The sequence below is a fragment of the Neomonachus schauinslandi genome, chromosome 1 (assembly GCF_002201575.2).
Source record: "Neomonachus schauinslandi chromosome 1, ASM220157v2, whole genome shotgun sequence".
NCBI classification, from domain to species: domain Eukaryota; kingdom Metazoa; phylum Chordata; class Mammalia; order Carnivora; family Phocidae; genus Neomonachus; species Neomonachus schauinslandi.
In genome coordinates this window covers 146,878,367-146,905,387 of record NC_058403.1, presented here as the reverse complement: position 1 = coordinate 146,905,387, position 27,021 = coordinate 146,878,367, and the positions used below count along the sequence as shown (strand labels likewise).

Below are 27,021 nucleotides of genomic sequence, written 5' to 3'. Positions count from 1 at the left end.
CATGAACAGACATTTTTCCAAAGAAGACATCCAAATGGCCAACAGACACATGAAAAAGTGCTCAATATCGCTCGGCATCAGGGAAATCCAAATCAAAACCTCAATGAGATACCACCTCACACCAGTCAGAATGGCTAAAATTAACAAGTCAGGAAATGACAGATGTTGGCGGGGATGCAGAGAAAGGGGAACCCTCCTACACTGTTGTTGGGAATGCAAGCTGGTGCAGCCACTCTGGAAAACTGTATGGAGGTTCCTCAAAAAGTTGAAAATAGAGCTACCCTATGATCCAGCAATTGCACTACTGGGTATTTACCCCAAAGATACAAAAGTAGGGATCCGAAGGGGTACATGCACCCCGATGTTTATAGCAGCAATGTCCACAATAGCCAAACTGTGGAAAGAGCCAAGATGTCCATCGACAGATGAATGGATAAAGAAGATGTGGTATACGAGAGGATGGACTCTGAAAAACAAACAGGGTTCTAGAGGGGAGGGGGGTGGGAGGATGGGTTAGCCTGGTGGTGGGTATTGAGGAGGGCACATTCTGCATGGAGCACTGGGTGTTATGCACAAACAATGAATCATGGAACACTTCATCTAAAACTAATGATGTAATGTATGGGGATTAACATAAGAATAAAAAAATAAAAAATAAATAAATAAAATAAATAAAAAAAAGAATTTGAAACAGAAAAAAAAAAATTTTCAGGAACTAGAAGGTGTAATGGTGAGTGAAATAAGTCAGAGAAAAACAAATACCATGTGATTTCACTTATATGTAGCATTTAAGAAACAAAGAAAAAAGAGATAAACAAAAAACAGACTCTTAACTATAGAGAACACACTGATGTTTACCAGAGGGCAGGTGGGTGGGGGGATGGGTGAAATAGATGATGGGGATTAAGGGTGTACTTACCATGATGAGCACTGAATAATGTATAGAATTGTTGAATCACTGTGTTGTACACCTGAAACATAATACTGTGGTTTTTTTATTATTATGTTATGTTAATCACCATACATTACATCATTAGTTTCTGATGTAGTGTTCCATAATTCATTGTTTGCGCATAACACCCAGTGCTCCATGCAGAACATGCCCTTTTTAATACCCATCACCAGGCTAACCCATCCCCCCACCCCCCTCCCCTCTAGAACCCTCAGTTTGTTTTAATTACACTTCAAGAAAAGAAAAGAAAAAAGAACAGAGCAAACTCAAAACCAGTAGAAGGAAAAAGTAATAAAGGTAAGACTGAACGTTATTGGAATGGAAAATAAATAAGCAATGTAGACAATCAACCAAATGCTAGTCCTTCATTTAAATTAACAAAATAAATAAAGCTCAGAACTTACTGATCAAAGGGCAAAAAACTTAAGGTCATATAGGCAATATTTGGAAAGAAAAGGGGACATGATATAAATATAGCAGAGGTCTTAGAGTCATGAGAGAAATCTGTAAACCACTTTATGCCAACATACTTGAAAATCTAAACAAAAAAATAGATAATTTCCTAGGCTTCAAAGTCAGAACACTATATATAATAACATTTTAAAATAAGAGAGCAAGGGAAGAAGAAACAGAAAAAGACAGAGGAGGTAGGGGGAGAAAGGGGGAAAGGGAGAGAGAATGGTACATAAAGATAACTCTGAGTAGTGGAATACAGGTAATTCTGATATTTTTCCTTTCTGCTTACCTGTGTCCTGGTTAATTTACTCCCATGCCTAATGTGTCAGGCAAGGGCAACTCCTATCTATGCAACCGTTGTTCACCATTTAGGCCATGGATTTTGAGAATTTGCCTCTGGTCAGGTGGGCCATGGAGGCCCCTGGAAAGAAAGAGGGGTCCCAAGGAAGCCTGGATGTGCAGAGATGGGACAGCATCATGGCCTGTGGCAGGGCCCAGGGAGGGAGCCTAGAGGCAGAGATGGCTGAGGACTTGAACCCCATCTTCCCATTGTCTTCTCTACCGTGTGTCTCTTATAAGGACACTTGTCATTGGAATCAGGGCCCGTCAGGTTAATCCAGGATGATCACACCTCAAGATCCTTAATTTATGACATCCCTAAACACCCTTTCTCCCAAATAAAGAAGCATTTCAGGCTGTGGTGCTGAGGGCATGGACACACATTTTGGGGGCCACCGTTCATCCCACTGCAGGGACTGACTGACAAATTTAATTACAGAAAAATGAAGCACTTCTAAATAATGAATGACACCACCAGCCAAGTTGAAAAGACAAGTGCAAACTGGGAGAAAGTATTTGCCGTATACATCATAGATTGGTCTGGGATGAATTGCATAGTCACAAACTGGGCATGGAAAAAAATAAATTATTTTGCTGTTACTGTTTGTGAGTGTCCATTTTTGTAGCAGGAAAACCATCTCAAACTTGCCACGTCAGAGTAACTTGGTTACTTCCAGTCAGTTTTTCCCTAGGAAACTCAGCCTCTTTGGGGTATCCTTGTCTCTCAGGGTCCTCATTCCTTCTCCCTGAGTGGAGAGAGAAGTACATGCAGTGTGGTGTTGTGCATTAATATAGCTGGCCATGTGCCCAGTATGACCATGAGCTCTTTGGAAGAAAGGATTGTCTTTGATCCAGTTCTGAATCACTAGTGCTTGGGATTTGCCCATCACCCAGAGAATCTTTATTGCCTTACATTGATTTGAAAGCTTTTAAAATCCCTGGGTGCTTTCGTTTCGGGGCATGTTAAATAGGACCAGGGCCGCATTTATCCTATTCCCTGCAGGGCTGTTGCGGGGATTAATGTTTGAGCATAGATGATCTCCTGCTCCTTTAAAAAGGCATTAATTAAGTTAAAGGTTTTATTTTTCAAGGATGTGCTTAGTTTTTATAATAGTTTGTATCTCAATATATTGTCTGAAATATAATAAGGCTCATGTGCTTTCTCATAGAGAACAAGACATGCAGAAATGCACAAAAATTAATCCACCATTAGGGTTCCTCTCTGGATGTCATGTCAAGTAATTGGTGTTTCGGAGTTCATCATTTTGTGGGGAGATCCTCCATGGTGGCTTGGCCTGTGGGAGGCCCCGGGCGGGTGCTTTATGGAGAGAGCATCCTGACCAGATGTGCTATTTCTCTTCTCCCGGTTGCCCAGTGAGATGAAGCAGAAGCTGGCGGAGGAAGGCAGCAAGTGCAGCATCCTCTCGAAGCACCAGAAGTTCGTGGAGCACTGCTGCATGCGCTGCTGCTCACCCTTCACCTTCCTGGTCAACACCAAGCGCAGGTGTGCTGACTGCAAGTTCAATGTCTGCAAGAGCTGCTGCTCCTACCAGAAGCGGGAGAAGATGTGGATCTGCTGTGTCTGCCAGCAAGCCAGGTGAGTGGCCAAGTGGACTTAAGGTGTCCGCTGGTGGCATGGTCTTCCTTTAGCCAGGTAGGGCGAGCAGATGTTGACTGGTCAGCACAGAGGACTGACCACAGTAAAGAGATTGCCAAGGTGTACAGAACACCATGTGACCTTTACAAAGAGAACAAAGGAGGGCTGTGCTTCTTGTCTGGTCTCATCCTTTCATTCATTCAGGCATGTGCTGGATTCTTGGGAATTATGCTGGGTGTGGGAACATGATGGGGGATCAGGAAGATTGCTTATGGGGATGATGAATGCATGAGTGTTGATCATGGTATATACCGTGTATATGGTATATATCGTGATACAGGCCTGACTAGTTCACCCGTTAGCTGTGGGAATGCAGAGCAAGGAGCCACTAGCTCTAGGGTTTGGAAAAAGCTTCACAGACAACAAGAAATAAAGGCAGGATGGTAAAAGATGAAAAAGAATTACTAACGTGAAAAGGGGTGGGGATGGTGGTCTCCACGTGAAGGAAATGGCTAGCGTGGAGTCTCACGGAGATGTGTGTTTTTATTCTCCCTCAGTGACTGCCAGAGTATTTCTCTGATACACTGAGTATTTGGAAACTGATAAGTTTGATAAGCCAGTGTCTGGTGTTTGTTGCTTGGAATTCTTAAATCATTGCTGATCCTAGCATCTGCAAAACACATTCATATTCATTGCATCCTGCCATAATGCCTCTCACTGTGAGCAAGACAGAGATTGGCTGTTCCCAAGAACACACACAGGAGCTCCTGCCTCCCTCATCTTCTCCTTCTTTCCTCCTGCCTTGTTTGTTCATTTATATCCTTTAACTTATCAAGCCCCAGCATTTTCCCATAAAGCTAGTTAATGGAGATGGCTGCTAAGCTCTCTTGGGATCCCCAGGGGCTCGGTCTCTGAGCTATAAAGAGAAACCAGTGGAAGCAAACGTGGTTTGTTGAGCACCCTTTGTCCAGGATGGGGTGCTGGCCAGGTTCTGCATATGACTTTCAGAGCAAGGAACCTATCCGAGTCCCCATATACCAGCTTGGTAGGAGGAGGAGAAGCCCTGTGGCACCAAAGGGAAGGAGGAGACTTTAATTGTAGGTGAGCCTGTGCTTGGGAGTGGATGATGCAACCAGGTTCATCCTGTGTCGTGTCTTCCCTTTCTCATTAAAGTTGGGTTAAGGTCAAGTGCTTAACAAGAGAGTTGGAAGAGATTATGTGCAATAGACATTACAGAAGTTGGAGACCCAGGCTTTTGAGCTGGATTCTAATCATCGATCTGTATACTTCCAACCGCCCATTATGCGTTTTGCTCCAGCCACACTCAACCTCACATATGCGGACATGATGAAAGCAGATGGTCAGGTTCTTCCTGGGTTGGAGAGGCTTTCAGAGGGTTGGGACAGATGCAAGGTTAATGGAGTATAAGATATTTAAAATGTAGAAATTAAAATGATAGATTAATGTAGATAGCAAAGGAAAGAAAGACAAAAAGGAACTGTAGATGATGGAAAGAAAACGGAGAGGTCAGTCAGCTAGAAGTACTTGGTAAAATTGAAGAACTATCACTTAGCAGAGAAAGTTTTGTGTAGGGGAAAACATGTTTGAAGTAGTGGTTTCCGAAATGGATCCATTGGGTGGTGAACATGGGCATAGGTGGCTGAGGTCTAGCTGAGGAAGGCATGGGACTAAAAGGCAAGTGCACATGGATTCCGAAGTGACAGTTTTGATGGCAGAAGTTTGGAGGGGGAGACTAATCCAAGTGACACAGTTTTCTTGAGTGAGGAGGAGGAACAAGCAGGCCAAGAGGTAACAGAAATAAGGAGTGGAAGAGCATGGTGTGGCTGAATGTCACGATTGTGCACCCAGCAAGCTGGGTGGGTCTTACACAGCGTTTGACTCAAACATCTGCTATGGCACCCATGTTAGTGACCAAACTAATCCGTGGTGAATGCCTCAGGAACAGGGACCCTCCCTGTCTTCTTCAACTCCATTTGCAGCACGAGAGCCTGGCAGGTGGAAGACACACAGATCTTTGTTATGTTGAGTAACAGAACAGGACAATGTTCCAAAGCAGCCAAATGCATGGTACAAATGAGGCTTCAGGAATTTTAAAGAGAAAAGGATCCAGAGAGTGTAGGGTATCCTAACGAGGTTTTCTGGAAGACAAGGGGACCCCAGATGGAACTCCAGTTGGGAAGAGGAATCACAGAGCATTCTTGGACAAGGTATGTCAAGAGCAGAAAAGATCCCCCAAGATGTGTGGAGGGCCTGGAACAGTATATTTTAAATTTCTATTTCACATTTCTAGCCACCTAATGAGGAGGCAGGAGGCTTTGGTAATCCCATTGAACTAAATCTTGCATCATTTCCCTGTCAGCATTTCATGACAACTCCCTGAGTCCCGGAAGGGCATCAGAAAATAAAAAATCATCCATAGAAGGATACCTTGAAAGATATCTGAAAAACTCATGTACATTTGCTCTGTCAGTTTTTTAAAGAAAGGGGGGGATTACTGAGAAGTCATCCACATTCAGTGTGTCTAGCACAGAGAGAACGCACTCATGCTTATTTAATGAAAGTTGGCAGAAGGACAGTCCTGAAGAGAAGTTGGGAATTTTGCTGTTTCATCTTGTATGATGTCATGTGGGGACATTTCTGGGAGTCTTGGGATTGTAATAATATTGATGGAAAAGTGGAGCTTATTCCCTATTTTATTCAAGTTCATCATAGGAACATATCTAGGGAAAAAATCCATGATACATGTGGCAGGTTTTTGCTTCTAGAAATTTCTCTAAGGCCCAATTTGATAGAGAAGTATGTCCGGACCAGAGCACCTCAGATGTATGACATGTGGGCTGACAGTCTTGTATATTTTGGAGGATGCCTCAGAAGAGTTTGTTTTACTTACGTAGTCAAGCTGTGTAACTCCTTAGAACTACACAACAGACACAGCCAGATTCATCATGTGAAGCATTTAAGGACTACCTTGACTTGGATTATGTATGAAAAATTTCTGATTGAGGGCGCCTGGGTGGCTCAGTTGGTTAGGCGACTGCCTTCGGCTCAGGTCATGATCCCAGGGTCCTGGGATCGAGTCCCGCATCGGGCTCTCTGCTCCTTGGGAGCCTGCTTCTCCCTCTGCCTCTCTCTGTCTCTCATGAATAAATAAATAAAATCTTAAAAAAAAAAAAAAAAAGAAAAGAAAAATTTCTGATTGATAACAGCTTGTAAAGCCTGTCAAGTTTCTTTAATCAGAAAAAAAAAATGGTTTACAACAGATTGTTTAGACTTTAAATACACATTTTTACCTGGCAAAAGCCAGTGTCATGCTGGAATATGGCTTTGTGGGCACTATGCCACCATCTACATTGTTCATCAGTTTCTCTGCTCCTGGTGCAGTCTGAGATTCACCTCTGGGTTTAGAGGTGATTAATTTTATTGTGGATATTTGTCCAGTAGATTCATATTCAAACAGTTGGGTTTAAAACCACTATATATGTCAGAATCTATGAAGAACCCATTGTGTGTGTGTGAGCTTGTGAAATCTCAGTGAAATGCTTTATAGCAGCTCTATGAAGTTGCAGAGGTGACCACTTTTGTGAGGCCACATTCAGACCCATATTTCACTGCCCACTAGCCACGATGTACTTTTCCTTTCCTATATAAATTAGTTCCATTTGTACTGTACTGATTTAGTTTCAAGCTGTTTGTCCAGTGGCAACCATATGCCTGTGGAGCCAAGAATAATTATAATAATAAGAATTCTTGTCCACAAAAAATTAAGGAGTTAGGAGTTGAGTGAGGGTAGACATTCATGCAAAAATATTAACAAATTGCATCAGAAATAAATGACTGTCAGGCACCTGGGCCTGTCTATGGTGTAGTTCTAAATGAGCAACTTGGGTTAGAAATGTAGGGTTCACCAGGGAGGGCCCAGATAGTGTCTAGTCTCTGTAAAAATGGGGAAATCTGTAAATTCAGCTTTTTTCTTTTTGTTTCATGTCCTAGTCTTCTGTTTGGTTATTTATTACAGTAAAAGTATTTTAATTTTAAATGAAAATTCCCTTTTAATGGTCATTGCTGTAATTATGATCAGCGGGTTAGTTCATCATTCATTCTTTTGCTTCATATGTTTTCCGTTAAAAGCTATTTTTGTGAGGCATCTGGGTGGCTCAGTTGATTAAACATCCGACTCTTGGTTTCAGCCCAGGTCATGATCTCAGGATCTTGAGATCAAGCCCCAGGTGGGGCTCCATGCTCAGCATGGAGTCTGCTTGTTCCTCTCCCTCTCCCTCTCCCTCTGCCCTCCTCCTCTGTCCCCTGACTCCCTGTGTGCATGCACGAGCATGCATGTACACACGCACACACACTCTCCCAAATAAATAAATAAAATCTTAAAAAAAAAAGCTATTTTTGTTGTCAGTTTAGAATTTTAACTTTGGGAAATTAACAAACATTAGATGAATTTATTAGAGAATGAATGCTGGATTACTAATTTTGGAGGTTATATAGCCAATAGGATACTACTGAATCATTCCCTTTGTCATATATATGAGAAATATATATGTATATATATTTATATATTTATCTATTATATATATATATTTATCTCCTAGGCAATTTATTGTATAGATTCATTCAGACATTATAAATAAGCATGTATAGTAGTTACATTTTAAGATCTTCTGCAGGAAACAAACTTGCAGAGCGAGTCCAGACCTTACTTATCAGCCATTGTCATTTGGGGTCAAATTGATTCAAGAACAACGATCTTTTCTTGGGAACAAATTGGCTTCCTAGTTCTCTGCTTCATTATAAAAATTGTTCTCTCTGATTTTTTTCACTATCTTTAACACAGACCAATTTGGGAGATTGTTGTCAGGGAATGAGAAAAAAAAATTATCTTGGAATCAAAATCAAACACATCTCATTATGCCTATGTCATTTGCTTTGGTTTTTCTGAGACAACTTAAGCCTTCATTTCTTTTCACTTGGAGTTGAATATCCTCTACTTGTATCTGATCATTTATTCACAGTCCACATGATCATAGACTAGCATACTTCCCTTTTGGTATGAACTCCACAGTATGTTTTAGAGATACCGCAGTGGATTTGCAATATCCCTAAAGAAGATACAGTATTAAAAATTATCACTATGGGATAAGGATGTTCACAGGTGAGCAAATATATGGGAAGATATTGAACCTCACTAGAAAGCAAGGCAATAGAGATGTATGCTTCAAGTAGTTTTGTTTTTCTCATTAAATTAGTGATTTTTTTTTCATCAGTCGGCTTAGTGTTGACAAGGGTAGATTGAAAAAGGCACACTCATCCATTGCTGGTGGAATTAAAATGGGCATAACCTTTTACCAACATGTATCAAGAGCCTTTAGCATGTCTAAGCCCCTGAGCCCAGTAATTTCATTTTTGAAAACCTATACCTAAAGAGAAGATAGAAGCTTTATTTATTTATTTATTTATTTTTATTCTTATGTTAATCCCCATACATTACATCATTAGTTTTAGATGAAGTGTTCCATGATTCATTGTTTGTGCATAACACCCAGTGCTCCATGCAGAATGTGCCCTCCTCAATACCCACCACCAGGCCAACCCATCCTCCCATCCCCCTCCCCTCTAGAACCCTGTTTGTTTTTCAGAGTCCATCGTCTCTCATGGTTCGTCTACCCCTCCGATTTCTCCCGGATAGAAGCTTTTTCTAATACTGCACAAAAATGAGGTGTACTGAATTATTTGTAATACAAAGACAAAAGTAATCTAAATGTCCAACAGTAGGACAGTGGAAGCAAATTAGGGCATATTCAACTTGATAGAATATGATGAGCCCTTTAAGATAGTATATATATTATATTAGCATGGGTAAATTCTTACATTAAAACACATGATTAAAAACTACCATGCTGGGGCACCTGGGTGGCTCAGTCGGTTAAGCATCTGCCTTCAGCTCAGGTCGTGATCCCAGGGTCCTGGGATTGAGCCCAGTGTTGGGCTCCCTGCTCAGCGGGAAGTTTGCTTCTCCTTCTCCATGCCCCCCACTTGGGCTCTCTCTCTATCTCTCTCTCTCTCTCAAATAAATAAACTCTATAAAAAAAACTACAGTGCTAAAATGTACATACAAGATAATTGCTCTATATAATAAAAGAAACAAAAAGACTGAAAGGGAATACACACATCAGTGCTGTTAACATTGGCATTGGGATATAACATATGGATAAATAATTGTTCTCTTACCCCTATTTTCCATTTAGGTTCCAAATTTCCCACATTTTACACGTGTGCTGCTATAACCAGGTGTACATAAAACAAACATAAATCTAGGATGTGCTCCTTTCTCTCCTTCTCATTCCAAATCTTCTCCCCCATCACCTCAGTGTTGCTTTTCCCGTAACAGCCCCCCCGCCCCCCACCCACTTTATGCCACAGAGCTAAAATCACCCAGCTTCCCAGGGAAAATGGAATCATCAAAGGGGACTTGTATTTTGAGGTCCCAAATAATGGGCGCTTTAGGTTATATATACCAGCCTGTCTATAATAGATCTCCATAGAGACCATGACTGCAGCACTCAGTCTAATCGTTGTCAGAGTGACCTGGATCATGAGGCAGTTGGGAATTTTGAAAAATGTAAATTGCCCCCAGTGAAAGCTAAGCATCTATTTTCTGGTCACTGATTTTTTTACTCTCCATAGATTAAATAACAAATATATCAAGAGTGCCTGCTATAAGCATGGGATTGAATTGGCCTTTTCAGATGAGTTATTTCATGTAACCCTTACAAGAACTCTGTGAAGGGGCAAGAGATTAGCCCCAATTTAGAGGCAGGGAGGTCTGAAACTTGGAATGACCAAGTGGCTAGCCAAGGTCACTTTGTCAGTCCCAAGTTCAAGACTCTCCTTATAGTCTCCCCCAGGAGTACAGCCTGAGTCTTTGGGACCCCTCTCCTTCAGCTTCCCAGCAGGCCTCCTTGCTCAGCCAGCCACTTGGACCCTACTTTTAAGTCTGTGGAAGCAGTGGACAGTCTGTGCTTCCAGTCTGGGCTCCGGTGCTAAAGGGGTAGTGTAGATTTCTGTTCCCCTTGAAGGCACTCTGTGTCTACAGGCAGTTAACCGCACACTTACACTTCCTCTGCAGCCATAGCAATGAATACAGACTAAGACATGGGAGTGAATATCAGGGAAGGAGGGCAAGGTACCACATGACACTACCCTCCCTTTGGCACTCTGGGCTCCTCACGGTCCCTCTTAGCTGAGGCCTTTCACTCTAACGTGTATCCTGTCTGGACCTCCAGCGTTGAATGGATGCTGTATCCACTGACTGACTGAATCTCTAAAGGCCTGCCTTTTTAGGGAAAATACAGACTATGACATTGTGTGACATTGAACATTAAGAGCATGAACTAAATCTTTGAGATATTTTGGTAAACCTTTTACCTCTCAGTACATCTTTTAATAGGTTTAAAAAAAGAAGAAAGATTTACTTTGACATACAAAGCTTAGTAGGCTTCTGATTAAATCTGTGGTATTCACAATGAGCATTTAGGATACATTTTTAGGCTGACAACCATGGGTTTTTACTAATGTGTCTGTTTACATAAGGGGCTGTAATGGCTAATTTTATGTGTCAGCTTGGCGAGGCCATGCTCCCCAGGTGTTTGGTCAAGCAGTAGTCTAGATGTTGCTGTGAAGATATTTTTTAGATCAGATTAACATTCAAATCAGTAGACTTTGAGTAAAGCAGATTACTCTCCATAATGTGTGAGCTCCATCCAATCAGTTGAAGACCTTTCAAGAAAAAAGATTGATTTCCCCAAGGAAGAAAGAATTCTGCCAGCAGACAGCCTTTGGATTCTAGCTGCAACAGCCGTGCTTCTCTGGGTCTCCAGCCTGCTGGTCTTCCCTAAAGATTTTTGACTTGTCAGCCTCCATAGTCCTGTGAGCCAGTTTCCTAAAATAAATGTCTCTCTCAATAGATGATGATAGGTAGATAGATAGATAGATAGATAGATAGATAGATAGATAGATAGACAGATGGATATAATCCCCTATTAGTTCATTTTTTCTGGGGGAATGATGACTAATACAGGGATCTTCAAGTAATGTAGGACAAAGGGTGATAGGAGGTGGAGAGAAGGAGGCAAGTGAAATGGGAGACCCCCTCATCTATTCTCCTGCCTGGCCCCAGAGAGAGGGAGCCACAGGCAGAAACAAAGAAACTGTTTTCACCATGGAACATGGGACCCAACAAAGTTACTCTGCAGCCTAGGGGACAATGTATGATATAGACCTGGAAAGAGAGGCATTCTCCTTTGAGGACAGAAGCCCAAGCATAGGGAAGATTATTGGCTGTGGTAGCACTGAGGGAAGCTTGGCAGTGATTTGGCATTTGCATAGGAGAGCAGGGTCTGGCAGCATAGAAACCCTCATTCCAGTGATTTCACTACAACTGGACATTGGCAGGGGCTGAAAAGGGGAAGTGCCACCAGTGACTTCCCGTGAGACTTCCCGAGGACTCCAAAAAAGGCCCAGGAGACATACTGTGAGAGGACACTGATGTCCTGCTTTGTTCAGGAGGAGGCACAGAATCTGTAACATCAGAATTCTAAGATTACCTTATATGTGTATTTTCTCTTAGGCTGGTAGCACTTGGGGAAATTTGGGTTGTAGTAGTAATGCAGGCATTGATTTAGGCAAAGCTGGGAGAAAAGAAAACTTAGGATATTGAAAAATTAGAAGATGAGCCCCCAGTCAGTATATGGGCCCATGACCCTAACACTGCAAATCTGATCCTCTCTGGGAATTTGAATCTTGGTTAGAGCAACACATCAACTGAGGACAATTAGAGCTGAGTCATCCCGAGATAGGCGACAAAATGACGACCAGGGGTGATGTTCCCATAACTGAGATCCCTGGTGCTGCCGCCACAAGTCTTGGATATTCAACTTTTCCCTCAATTCTTTAAGCCACCAGATCTTTCCTTTTTTTTTTAAGATTTTATTTATTTATTTGAGAGAGAGAGAATGAGAGACAGAGAGCACGAGAGGGAAGAGGGCAGAGGGAGAAGCAGACCCCCCACTGAGCAGGGAGCCCGATGTGGGACTCGATCCTGGGACTCCAGGATCATGACCTGAGCCGAAGGCAGTCGCTCAACCAGCTGAGCCACCCAGGCGCCCCAGATCTTTCCTTTAAGTTACCTTTTCACAGAAGTCATCCAGAGTTCATTCCTGCTGTTTAAAACAGAACCCAAAGAACCGTAACTGGTATGGTAGACATAATTGCAATCAGAGCTGCAAGATAGAAATTATAGGCCAAGAAAGAGAAGAGGCAGGTAACAATCCTGACATGGGACTGAGAAGGGGATATTTTTGTTTCTTGCATATTTTCTAATCTTCCACACTTAAATGTGGTGTCTCAAAATTGGCAGGTCTAGCCAATAAGAAAGCGTGACCTGCAAGATGAAGAGTTCATGTGTTTCTAATTTTCTAAAATCCCTGTTGGATAGCAAACAGAAAGAGTTTCAGCTACAACGTTAATTCAGAAGAGCAAAACAATCTATGGGAATGGAGGAGAACATGAGGGTGTAAGCGATGTTTGTGTAAAGGCCAGGGGTGCCACAAACATGTTGTTGTATCTAACAGCTGAGCACTGTCCCCTTTTGCAGGGCAGGTGATTTCTGCTTCCTTAGTTTCAACAAAATTGAAGGAGGGCCTAAATGACCACTAAAAATAATATTGGATCCTAGATTGCCATGTGATTTTTGGCATATAACTCAGATGGAGTTCAAAGTTGAAGGATATTGCTTTAAAAAAAGCCAAACTGCTTCTGTCCCTATCTATAGAAAATGTTTCCTCGTAGCTTAAAGTTTTTAAAAAGAACACATAAAACTAGTGCTGAACACTATCTCACTCAAATAATAAATGGTATCCATCTGTGCATACAGGAACCAATAAAAAGGACATCTGCCTGCAAGATTATTTCCAATAAATGTATGTTTATGTTTACTATTTATCAGAATTTGAATATATGAGTTTTTTGTATTCCAATAGAACTTTATTTATGAGCACTGAAAGTTGAATTTCATACAGTTTTCCTGTGCTATGATATTGTATATTTATGTTCTTGATCAATTGTGTCTTAATAATCAGAATTGATAACTCAACCCAAGATAAATATTTTGACACTTAGAGCCTCAAGCTCAAAAAGTTATTAAATTCAATTTATTACACACATTTCTGTGACAAAGAATGATAATAATGTGATAAATAAGACTTAAACACAAAAATATATGACATTAAAAGAAAATTCTGGAAGGGAGGTAGAATGGGATAAAAATATCTGTTCAAGGAGAAAAATGAAAAATTTTAATATTCCAACTGTTAAAGGAGTCAGCAAATGATGGCCCACAGACCAAATCTGGCCTGTTACCTGTTTTTATAAAAAGGTGTTGCTGGAACACAGCCATGTTTATTCAGGTACATGTTGTCCGTGGCTGCCTTCAACTACAACAGCAGATGTGAATGGTTGCAGTGAACCATCAGTGTCTGCCATGTTGCACAGTTTGGAATATCTGGGGATTTTTAACAGCCAACGAAATGTCACACAGGTTAGTAGCACCATTCCTGTTCATTGACTGCAGACCTGTGGACCATGGAACCCCATGGAGAGAGTCACATTTTGTGGCCTTGGAACAGTGAGGGACCTTAACAAATCATTGATTCCTTGGCAGCATTTTCACCTAACAGTGACCAATCTAGCAGGTGTCATCATCATGAACTTTGCCCATTGACATGGTAGGGAAAAAATGCCAAATTTTTAACCATCTTAGACTCTGGTATTTAAATTTTTGCACTCAATCTTTTTTTTTTTAATTTTTTTTATTGTTATGTTAATCCCCATACATTACATCATTAGTTTTATTTATTTATTTTTTATTTATTTGACAGAGACAGAGACAGCGAGAGCAGGAACACAAGCAGGGGGAGTGGGAGAGGGAGAAGCAGGCTTCCTGCTGAGCCAGGAGCCCGATGTGGGACTCGATCTCAGGACCCTGGGATCATGACCTGAGCCGAAAGCAGTTGCTTAACCAACTGAGCCACCCAGGTGCCCACATCATTAGTTTTAGATGTAGTGTTCCATGATTCATTGTTTGTGCATAACATCCAGTGCTCCATGCAGAATGTGCCCTCCTCAATACCCATCACCAGGCTAACCCATCCTCCCACCCCCCTCCCCTCTAGAACCCTCAGTTTGTTTTTCAGAGTCCATCGTCTCTCATGGTTCGTCTACCCCTCCGATTTCCCCCCCTTCATTCTTCCCCTCCTGCTACATTCTTCTTCTTCTTCTTTTTTTTTTCTTTCTTAACATATATTGCATTATTTGTTTCAGAGGTACAGATCTGAGATTCAACAGTCTTGCACAATTCACAGTGCTTACCAGAGCACATACCCTCCCCAGTGTCTATCACCCAGTTACCCCCACCCCCCCCCCCCCCCCCACTCCACTCCAGCAACCCTCAGTTGGTTTCCTGCAGTTAAGAATTCCTTATATCAGTGAGGTCATATGATACATGTCTTTCTCTGTTTGACTTATTTTGCTCAGCATAATACCCTCCAGTTCCATCCACGTCGTTGCAAATGGCAAGATCTCATTCCTTTTGATGGCTGCATAATATTCCATTGTGTATATATATATATATATATATACCACATCTTCTTTATCCATTCATCTGTCGATGGACATCTTGGCTCTTTCCACAGTTTGGCTATTGTGGACATTGCTGCTATAAACATCGGGGTGCACGTACCCTTTCAGATCCCTACTTTTGTATCTTTGGGGTAAATACCCAGTAGTGCAATTGCTGGATCATATGGTAGCTCTATTTTCAACTTTTTGAGGAACCTCCATACTGTTTTCCAGAGTGGCTTTTGCACTCAATCTTGAGGCCAGTAGGCATTTCCCCAGCCCCACCTTTTTAAGCCTATAATTAACCAAATGCATATCCACCAACCACCAAGCCCCTAATTGATGATACATTAAGTTAAGAGAGAAAATCATTAGAAGATAGACTTTAAAATTGAGCCAGCAGTTGAACAGTTTGTTGTCATTTGAGAAAAAAAAAAAAGACAAAAATATAAAAAGCACCTATGTTTCAGGTGCTTGATGATTTTCTGGAGATAGAGCAGGCCCATCTCTCTGGTTTGCTTCCCATTACCAGCCGGACTGTACGGCGCATGAAGAGGCGTCACGAAAGATGGTCCCTGTTATAACAATGGTTCACCTCTTCCTAGCGCTTCACTGTTTTCAAATGTATTTGTTCTGGAGTACATCCAGGGCTAACAGACCTTGTTAAAATGCCTTTTGCTAAGAAACAACTCCTCCACTCAGGCCGGTCTTGGACCACAATCGAGGCAAGAGGTGTCAGCTGGAAGCCCCAGGATAGATTGCACTTTTAACGTTAGCTAGAGGTTACCTTTGACTTGGTAAACAGAAACAAGAGAATTCATTGGGAATGACTGAAGCCAGGCCATGGACTCAACCCTATATGATTATGAACATTCACATAAACATCATCGTAATTCAACAAATACAGAACACCACACAGGCACACCTCAGAGACGTTCGGGTTTGGTTCCACACTACTGCAATAAAGGGAATCTCACAGTAAAGTGAGTCAAATGAATTATTTGGTTTCCCAGATGATATAAAAGTTATGTTTACATATACCATAGTCTACTGTGTGAAATGGCATTATGTCTAAAATAACATACCTTTATTAAAAGACAATTATTGCCAGAAAATGTTAATCATGTGCGTTTTCAGTGAGTCATCATCACTGACCGCAGATACTACAAATATAATAATAGTGAAAAAGTTTGAAATATCCCAAGAATAACCAACATGTGACACAGAGACACGAAGTGAGTGATGCCCCTGTCCCCATTCCCATTCATCTTCTTGGTTCTTGGTCTGGCAGCCATGCTTTCTCTCCGACCCTCCTGAGTCTGCTCAAGAATGAGTGTCTCATTAATCCACGGCTTTTACAAAAATTATGAAGGTGCAGTCTTTCTGCAGTTGCTCAGATTTCATAGTTCAGAAACAGTGTCATTGGCAGGGGTGATTCCAAAGGTCCAGACACCTGTGCTCCTAACTGGCCCCTGCTCAGGTCCATGAATCTGAGCTGACCCACATTCTCTGTAACTTGAGCTCATTTAGGTGCCCAGAACACCTTCCTGTGCTCTGAGCCTTATCCATGAGCACTTCTCACCAACACCAGAACTTTTAGCTTGGGCTTCTTGTTTAGGGACATGAACAGTTTCTAAGGCAAGTGAAACTAAGAATACATTGGCTTATATCAATTGATCCTGGCTGAAATATGTAGGGCAATCTTTCTTCCCATCTTATAAATGAGATTGCAGCCAAGAGGCTTGAGGGACTCACCTAAGTTTACACACTGGATGGTAGACGAAGACTCGGCAGCTACTGTTGAGTCCCTGGAAGCTGGAACACAGCACAGGGGTCAGCCCCTGGCACATAATAGGCTACCAGTTGTTGATGGTTGAAATCGTGAAAGAATAGAAACCCAGTCCTGAACCCCAGCATCCCCCAACCAGTACTCTGTCAAGCTGTGCGATGAGACGTAGCCATACCTGTCACAGATCAGTTTTCTTCAGAAGAATCGTATCACTGGGAATGAGACAATGAAGGATTAACTGTAGTTACTGATGCAGTTACTGGAGACACCTTCGAACAATACCTGGGAATCAGATAGGCCAGGAGAAGCAGAAGAGCTAACATTTGAGAATTTCCATTCAAAAACATTCATTCCAAATACACTTAATAAATGTCCATTCTTGTTGCTAAGCACTATGTTTTACATTGTGATATAACAATAAATAATACATAGTTCTTGACCTCAAGATGCTCACAGCTGAGTAACTGGAGTATGTGTGTGTGGGTGGGTGCATGGGTGAGGTAACCAAAACTTACAAGCTTGTATTTACAATGTAATTAATTGTGTAAGTGCTAGAATTCATATTAAAAATGTGTGGTTGGAAACAACCATCAATTCTGGCTTGAGAAGTCTGAGAAAATTCTACAGAGGTCAGGACCCTTAAGAAGGCTCTTGGAAGACAAGGAGACCACCAAAAAGATGAGGTGATGGGCAGGGGAGGTTATTGTAAATCAGAGCGAACCCTATCTTTTAGCGTAAGGGGAATTAACAAACAGCAGAAATATCTACAGGTCACTACTTCCAAATTATATTTTCAGTAAAGAAAAGCATTATCTGCGACTGTATTGAGCATTCTTTTGTTGGTGTCCCCTAACTAAAGGCTTTTCTTTTTCTGTCTTTATTTTTGGGGCGAGAGGGCTGGGGTTGAGGTTAACAGTTCAGAGATACCATCACAGGCATCACTATCTGGCTGTAATGCTTTGGCACTGAATGCATTCTGAGCATGGCATGTGGGCATCAGGAATCTGCTACAGGCCACAGAAGCAAGCAGAAAGCTTTGGCTTGGATGGAGAGCATTTGAATGGGTCATGAAGAATATGGCAATGTGCTGCAGGCTGGGGGGTGAGGGACGATGTATAGCAAGGTTAGGATGTTAAATACTCTGCAAACAAATATCCACCTGCTCCATCACCAGACCTATTGACTGTGAGAAGGCTAGAAGCATATTTTGGGGGGCAATATTTTTTCAGAAATGGGCATGAGGGGCAGGGTAGGGCCCTTTCATCTTTTCACACTCTACCCCGGCTGTGTACCACATGCTCTGTAGCCTTGTCCTCGTCCTTGTGAAGAGTAGGAGGAGGCAGTGGGCCAGCCCTGGCCTCGGTGCTGGGAGGGAGTGGCTCCTTGGGAAGGGTTTGCTCAGGGTAGGTGCCTGTGTGACCAAGTGTGATTGGATTGATCAGCAGTACAAGTTTTGTTTTCTCCGTTCTTAAACTAGGTCTTGGACCTGCCCTAAAGCCAGTAAGACTGTAGTCATTCATTGGTGCTTTACGTGGGGTGAGACCAGAGCTCAAAACTCCTTGGGAAGTTGAGGAAACCACAGGTGTGGCTCACCATAACCAGCGTGCAGGGTGCCACTGGGATGTCCTGGGAGGAGGCAGGAAGCCAGGGCATGGGTGGCCTCTGGCTCTTTGGAGAAAATCTGTGGTTTTTTGGAGATCAGCAGCGGTACTTCCGGAACCATGCCCAGGCATTCTTTCTATCCCTGGGATATAACTCAACATATGAATATAGTTGAGGCAGTGGGCACTTCCCTTGTGACCCCCACGCACATCTTGTGATTCAGCTCCCTTTGACACTGTTCATGCTACAGTTAAAAATTTCACTCTCATTTTTCCTGGCAGAGAAGCTAGAACTCACGGGCTCAGTTTCCAGCTCAGTACCTGTGGACATTAGACCATTGGCTTCAAGCGGGAGGCCTGCATCCTCCTTCCTGACTTCCTGACACCCTCAAACACAAGAACCTTCTTTGTTGTCTGTCTTCTGAGTTTTCCTCCACCCCAGGTTCTCTTAGTCATGTTTTTCTCTGCTGGAAGAATATGGCCATTCTCCCAGCTGTGGTAGGGGCAAGCTTTATTTAGAGAGAATTTTATATAACAACCACTTACATAACACTGTGTGCTAGGCATGCTCTAGGAGTATTATAAATATTAACTCTTTTAATATTCATAATGATATATGAAGTAGGTACTATTATTTGCCCCACTTACATGCAGGGAAACTTAGGCATGAAGAAGTAAAATAACTTAGGTTAAATAGATGCGATTTTATTAAACAGCTGTGGTTCAATAGCTGGGGTTGGATTGGCTGAAAAACCATAGCACATCATTAATTAAGCAGGTTGGGTGCCTTACTGACATGAGTCAGTCTGTGCCATGTTGGAAATAACACAGATGCTGAAATTATATATCTGAGTTCAAATCCACCACTCACTGCCAAGGGCAAGGGATGATAATGCCCTCCTTTTGGAGTTGGGGGCTGGATGAGGGAACCTGCTTCAGTGCCTGACATTTGGGTGTTTAGCAAATGTCAGTTACTATTATTATGACTGCTGTTGTTGATGTCATTATCATAGCCTGACTGGCTTCTCTAGGGACCCTAAGGAGCAGCCCCCTTAGCGATGGTGGAGCATACTATTATCGACCTCCCCAACCTCCCAATCCCTACCCCTCCTCTTCTCTCCTCCCGCACCCCATACACCAGTCTCCTTATCTACTGGATTCTGGTGGATGAGCTCTGGATGCACAGGAAGAACCTCAATTAAGATTTCAGGAAGCCTAAACAAAGACAACAAAGACCTATGGCAAAGGCTGCCTTGAGCCAGTGTGTTCTTCACGTTTTCCCTTAGCCTGACTCATCCACACAGGCTTGTTACTGGGATTGTATTTTTGGGTTAAGGCAGCTGATCTTTCAAAGTGGCTGAATTTCACAGAAGGATAATTCAAAAACTCTCTTTTCTAATATGACAGAGCTCTTGAGTGGAATGGAGCAGCCATGAGCAGCTATATGTGTTAGTCTAGGCAGATTATGTGTGCCATTGGCTAATTAGAGAGGAGGAGGATCCTGACCCATGCACAGGTATAAGTGCCTTGGTGATCCTCATTGTGTCCTGCTCAGGGACCCCAGTGGCCACTCTTGGACCATCACTGTCCCATAATTCATTCCTTCTCTAACACAGTGGTGCACACATGGGGTGATGGAACCTAAAATATATCAAAAAAGTGATGATCCTCTACACTGGAAACTTACATTAATGGGAAGCCCAGAATTTTCCTCTGTTGACAGCACCTCCCAGGCGAAGGGATTGGTTTGGTGATCTCTTGAAGTTCTTTCCCCCCACATTCATTCATGTGGTCTGCATTAGATAGATCTGGCTTTGAATCCTGGATCAGCCACATTTTTGCCATGTGACCCTGGACAAGTTATTCAATCCTTTTGAATTTGGGAGTTATGAGACTTTCCTCAAAAATTACTGTAAAGAGAAAGAGAGAGAAAAGGTATATAAATCACTTAGCAACACTTTAGCTGCAATAATGGGTAGCTTTTATTATGTTGTTTTCATTCTGAGGTTGCTAAATAGCTATTTCCTTTACTTTATAAAATATTAAGCACAGCATAATTGCTTATGAGTATGAAGGCCCAGCAAAATAATTTAGTTTTATACTTAATTCTTATAGTTTCTTTCCCAGCATTGACCAAGGCAGTTAAAGATATCACCACTCAACAAAGAAGGACACTTGTTCACCTTCTGAAGGATTTCATAGAATCGCACAGTGCATGTTCCAGGATATTGGCTCAAATCACTTAATAACCTTAAGTGTACATTACTTTAAATTTTAGTGCCCCTAGGAACTAAAAAAAATGTGCACAGCTTTAATATAAACATCAGGAAAAAAATATTTGTACTGTATCACAGTATACATTTCATTTTTTTCTGCTCAAATAAAATGTTTAATCATCAGGCTGTTATACAGCTGATGTTTTTTAGCTTGGCAATATGGATGTCATCTTTAATAGCCAATGTTTCTTTTTTTAAAAGATTTTATTTATTTATTTGAAAGAGAGCATGAGAGAGAGAGAGAGTGAGAGAGAGAGATCACAAGCAGTGGGGAGGGGCAGAAGGATAAGCAGACTCCCCACTGAGGAGGGAGCCCCATATGGGGCTCGATCCGAGGATCCCAGGATGGTGACCTGTGCCGAAGTCAGACGCTTAACCGACTAAGCCACCCAGGTACCTCTAGCCAATATTTCTTTATTTACTATGTAATGATAAAGTTATACAAAGGGAATTAAAAATGATTTGGCAAATAATTATGGATTCATCACCCAGATTTTGAACTAAAATATTACCTATCCTAATGGAAGCCCCTGATTATCCCCCTTTAATTATATCTTCCTCCTTCCCTCTGGAGGTAACCACCATTTTTTTAAAGATTTATTTATTTATTTTAGAGAGAGAGGAAAAAAAAGAAATATAAAAAGCAAGGCAGAGAAGACAGAGGATCACAGGGGAAGAGAGGAAAAAATGAAACAAGACGAAAGCAGAGAGGGAGACAAACCGTAAGAGACTCTGAATCTCAGGAGACCAACTGAGGGTTGCTGGAGTGGGGGGTGGGGTGGGAGGGACGGGGCGGCTGGGTGATGGACACTGGGGAGGGTGTGTGCCATGGTGAGCGCTGTGAATTGTGCAAGACTGATGAATCACAGACCTGTACCTCTGAAACGAATAATACGTTACGTTAATAAGAATAAATAAATAAATCCACAAGGAAAGGGGAAAAAAGAGAAATAGAGAGCACACGAGTGGGAGGAGCAGAGGGAGAGGGAGAGAGAGAGACTCTCAAGCAGACTCCACACTGAACGCAGACCCCAACACGGGGCTTGATCTCACGACCCCGAGATCACAACCTGAGCTGAAGTCAAGAGTCAGACACCCAACTGACTGAGCACCCAGGTGCCCCCATCGTTCAACTTTGTTATATCTATTCATATTACGTGTGTGGTTCATTTACATGGCAGAGATAGTGCTCACCAAATATTCCATATGCTCCCTGTATGTTCCAGCCTCCTTGCAGGTAGACCAGAGCCATACAATTGATTCTGGACAATGGACTCTGAGCAGAGGTGTCACATATCATGCTCAAGTCAAGGCAGAATTAACTAGAGTGTCTTCTGTCTTCCCCTCCAATGACCTAGTGTTCAGATTGTGCAACTATAAGATGGCAAAGTCTTCACCTGGGTCTCTGAGTGATTGTGTGGAACAGAGCCTCCTGCCAACCACATTGAACATGTAATACGACCAAATATATATATATATATATCTCCCTTGTACTTTTAAGCCAAGTAGGATTTGGAAGTTAGTATATCAAAATCTGTTCTGTCCTGAACAGGACAGCCACTTGTACTGCTCTTTGGGACTCCATTGTGCGACTGCACCACAATTGCTGTTCTCCTCTTAATGGATGTTTACATTGTTTCTCAGTTTTAGATGTTATGGAACAATGCTACCAGGAACAATGCTACACATTTATATACAAGTGCCAGAGTTTTTCTAGGGTACATAGCTAGGACTGATTTTTAAGTTGCAGGGTATACACATATTCCACTTTATTAGCTATATCCCAACTGTTCTCCATCAGAATCACAGCAGTTTATATTCCCACAATTGGTAAAAAAAAAAGAAAAAAAAATTCCCTTTCTGTCACATCCTCCCTAACAGGTGGTATTGAAATGTATTTTTAGTTCTTGCAAATCTGATAAATATAAAATAATGTTTTTAATTATATTTTAAAATTTGGGCGCCTGGGTGGCTCAGTCGTTAAGCATCTGCCTTCGGCTCGGGTCGTGGTCCCGGGGTCCTGGGATCGAGTCCCACATCGAGCTCCCTGCTCGGCGGGAAGCCTGCTTCTCCCTCTCCCACTCCCCCTGCTTGTGTTCCTGCTCTCGCTGTCTCTCTCTCTGTCAAATAAATAAATAAAATCTTTAAAAAAAAAATTAGGGTGCCTGGGTGGCTCAGTTGGTTAAGCGACTGCCTTCGGCTCAGGTCAAGATCCTGGAGTCCTGGGATCAAGTCCCGCATCAGGCTCCCTGCTCAGCAGGGTGTCTGCTTCTCCCTCTGACCCTCTTCCCTCTCGTGCTCTCTGTCTCTCATTCTCTCTCTCAAATAAATAAATAAAATCTTTAAAAAAAATTATATTTTAAAATTGTATTTTTAACTTACATAATATGTTAAGGTTTGATTGCATTTTATTTTACTAGTGAACTTATACATCTTTATTATGTTTCCCAGTCATTTATATTTCCTCTTCAATGAATTGCCTATTTGTTACTTTTACTGATTTTCCTATTGATTTTCTTCTTTTTCTTAATAACAAGTACTAGTTCTTTTTATATTGTGAATACCAATCCCTAATCTTTTGTTTGTGCTGCCAGTATCTTCTCTCAGACTGTGGCCTTTCCTTTCATTTTTTTGATAAGCATAAGTTTTAAATTTTAGTGTAATCAAATTTTTCAGTCTTTTCCTTTATAGTTAGAAATCTGAGTCTTTTGGGGAACCTGGGTGGCTCAGTCAATTAAGCATCCAACTCGATTTCAGCTCAGATCATGATCTCAGGGTCGTGAGATCGAGCCCTGTGTTGAGCTCCGTGCTGAGCCCAGAGTCTGCTTAAGATTCTCTCTCTCCCTGGGCGCCTGGGTGGCTCAGTCGTTAAGCGTCTGCCTTCGGCTCAGGTCATGATCCCAGGGTCCTGGGATTGAGTCCCACATCGGGTTCCCTCCTCGGCGGGAAGCCTGCTCTCCCTCTCCCACTCCCGGGGCTTGTGTTCCTGCTCTCGCTATCTCTCTCTCTGTCAAATAAATAAATAAAAATTTAAAAAAAAAAAAAAGATTCTCTCTCTCCCTCTCCCTCTGCCCCACCCCCCCACACCTCCTCTTAATGGATGTTTACATTGTTTCTCAGTTTTAGATGTTATGAGCACATGTGCGTGCTCTCTCTCAAAAAGAGAGAGAGAGAGAGAAATTTGAGTCTTTTAAAGAGATTCTTCCCAATTCTCAGGGCATATTTATATTCTACTACATAGTCTTCTGAAGTTTTAAAGTTTTGCTTTCGTTGTACAGTAGTAGTCCCCCCTTACCCGTGATTTCGCTTCCCATGGTTTCAGTTACTTGTGGTCAACCCCAGTCTGGAAGCAGATGTTCCTCCTGACAGATTATCAGAAGGTCAGTGTAGCCTAACACTCTGTCACACTCACGTCACTCACCTCACTTTGCATCCTCACAAAGGCATTTTATCATCTCACCTCATCACAAAAAGAAGGTGAATAAAGCACAATAAGGTATTTTGAGAGACAGAGACCATATTCACATAACTTTCATTACAGTATGTTGTTATGTGTTCTATTTTATTATTAGTTACTGTCATGAATCTCTTATGGTGCCTAATTTATAAATTAAACTTTACCATAGGTGTGTATGTATAGGAAAAAACATAGCATATATAGAGTTCAGTACTATCTGTGGTTTCAGGCATCAACTGGCAGTCTTGGAATGTATCCCCCTCAGACGAGGAGGGACTAATGTAATTCTTCAGTCCACCTAAAAATGATTTAAGCCTAAGATTTGAGGTAATATGTATCAGTAACAACTCAGTTACAAATAAGGAGGCCAATGTGCCTATTTCAAGCAGAAAGATTTTTAATATAGAGAATTAGATGTGTGTGTATTGTTGGCAGGGCTGGAGGAGCATACTCCAGGCCAAGTTTCTAGGAAGGACCCCCAGAACAGCCTGGAGAGCTGACCGAGCAAAGGAATTGCTTCCTTGGCCAAGAGCAGGAAGCAGGAAACTGTCAGGAAGCCGCAGAAATCAGGGATCTCCTTCCTAATTCTGGCTCCCAGATGACCCATCTCAGCCACAATCCCTGCCAACATGTGGAGAACCCACACAGCTGCCTTCCAGCACCACAAAGGAGGCACTTAGCACTGGGACTTCTGCTCCTGCTGCCACAGAAAAGCCAGACTCTTACTTGCCAGCCAAGGAGGAGCACACAGCTATTCATCTTCATCTTCTATGTAAATGGAATTGGTCCTCATCATTTGCCCATTCTGGAGGTCATTATTTTGATTTTGGATCTTTCAGTTAGTTGGTTGGCTTCATCATTAGGTTTTTTTTGTTTTTTTTTTTTAAGAAGTGTCAGTATTTACAATTCTGTGATCACACTTTCTTCCCTCTCAGACCTTTATCGATACTGTTTGTGGTAGAGATTAGCACGATTCACTGTTATTTCCAGCTCTCCTCTTTCCAGGCACATGCAGAGATGGCTCTTCTTAATCTTCTTGAGGATAGGTATAGCCCTATAACTTGCTCTGACCAATAAAACATGAGTGGAAGTGACCCAATGTACTGTAAATATTTTTAGTTTTCTGCATATTGTATTTTGACATCTTAAAAAACCCTTTCTGGTTGGGGAGAGACTGCGCCTCCCAAGGCTAGCCAGTTCTTGGAGATGGCAGAGGGCCCAGGCTAGAGTGTGTCTTCGATATGCAAACTAACCAACCCAGAGTCTTGCCTCCTCTCTCTGGCCCACACACCCCAGAAGGCAATAGTCCTCTGCCTTAATCATCCCAGGATCAGGTGTCTGCCAACTAGGGACCACCTCTGAAGCCCATAGTCTGCAGACATTATTCACACTAGCCAGTCCTAAACTGCTCACCCTGTCCTGCCTTGCCTTTGACATGGAAACCACAATAAAGACACAATAAAGAGCCTACATGCTCCCCTCACTCCTGTCTTCTGCCTTCTGACCACTCTAATGTCTTTCCTGTATGGCTCTGTGTGGTGTGCTGTGCCTCTTGTCTCTAGGACCTGTGAGTATAGTAAACTTTGTTGTTTCCAGAGTCTCTCCTCTGTCCCCTCTTGTGGCTGCCTTGGACCGATCATCTCATAAAAGAATACAAGCACTCATGTGTCACTTTGGATGGAAGCATTCAGTTGCCCTTGTGAGAATCTATGGAGCTCTCCTCCCTTGTCTTGGAGAATGTGGAATCACATGTTGTTGTGGAGGTGCAGTGCTGAACCTTTGCATGGAAGGTGGGTCCCCTGGGGAGGCTGGTAGACCTAGAGCAGATTTTGCATGATCACGAAGTAAATTTTTGAGGACAAAAGCCACTGAAAGGTGAGGGTTGTCTGCACCAATATCTAGCCTATTTTGATCAACACACAACTCCACTGCTTTCTGGCACTGAGCTTCTGTTAGTCCCTTAACCAAGGCTCCACCATCCATCATTTTGTTGGCTGGATTCTGTGATTCAGTAGGATTCTTTTTAAGAAAGATTCACAAGTAACTAATTTGTTTTTCATATTTGATAACGTCTGCCTGATGCTTTTCTACATTCTTAACGATTTGCCCTAGTGCTCTGTCCTTGGGTCACATGTTCTTCTTGAACAACAGAAGTTGCCCCATGAATGTCAATGAATTTTCCTCTGGAGAAATTTCAGGCCAGATTGACATTTCCCCCCTTTTAGGTCTCAGACACCTAGAGTTCTAACTACCATAAGGCTCAATGTAGCAGAAGTTTTTATTAAAATGTAGTATGCCTTTGGGATATACAAACTCAATTCCTCATTCAGTTTAAAGAAATTTTCTGCTATCGTATGTCTCAATATATTTTTTTTTCATTTGTTGCTCACTGAATTTCATGAACAGGAGTTATCCTTATGTGGAATACTTTCCACATGCCTTGCATATCTCTACTCTTTAATTTTTTTTCTTTTTTTTAAATTTTATTTTATTTTATTATGTTAGTCACCATACAATGCATCATTCGTTTTTGATGTACTGATCCATGATTCATTGTTTTCGTATAACACCCAGTGCTCCATGCAGTACGTGCCCTCCTTAATACCCATCACCGGGCTAACCCATCCCCCCCACCCCCCTCCCCTCTAAAACCCTCAGTTTGTTACTCAGAGTCCATAGTCTCTCATGATTCATCTCCCCCTCCAATTTCCCACCCCTTCATTTTTCCCTTCCTTCTCCTAGTGTCCTCCATGCTATTCCTTATGTTCCACAAATAAATGAAACCATATGATAATTGACTTTCTCTACTTGACTTATTTCACTTAGCATAATCTCCTCCAGTCCCATCCATGTT

At 42.1% G+C, this 27,021-nt stretch overlaps 1 protein-coding gene across 2 annotated transcripts in view; it reads left to right on the top strand.

Moving 5' to 3' along the window:
• Positions 1–27,021, top strand: part of LOC110594314 (myosin VIIA and Rab interacting protein) — a 339,915-nt gene that overhangs the window by 107,855 nt on the left and 205,039 nt on the right. For both annotated transcript variants that reach the window (XM_021705851.1, XM_021705850.1), the window contains exon 2: positions 3,123–3,344. In XM_021705851.1, coding sequence (XP_021561526.1) covers positions 3,123–3,344 — 222 coding nt within the window. The remainder of the gene's footprint in view (positions 1–3,122; positions 3,345–27,021) is intronic.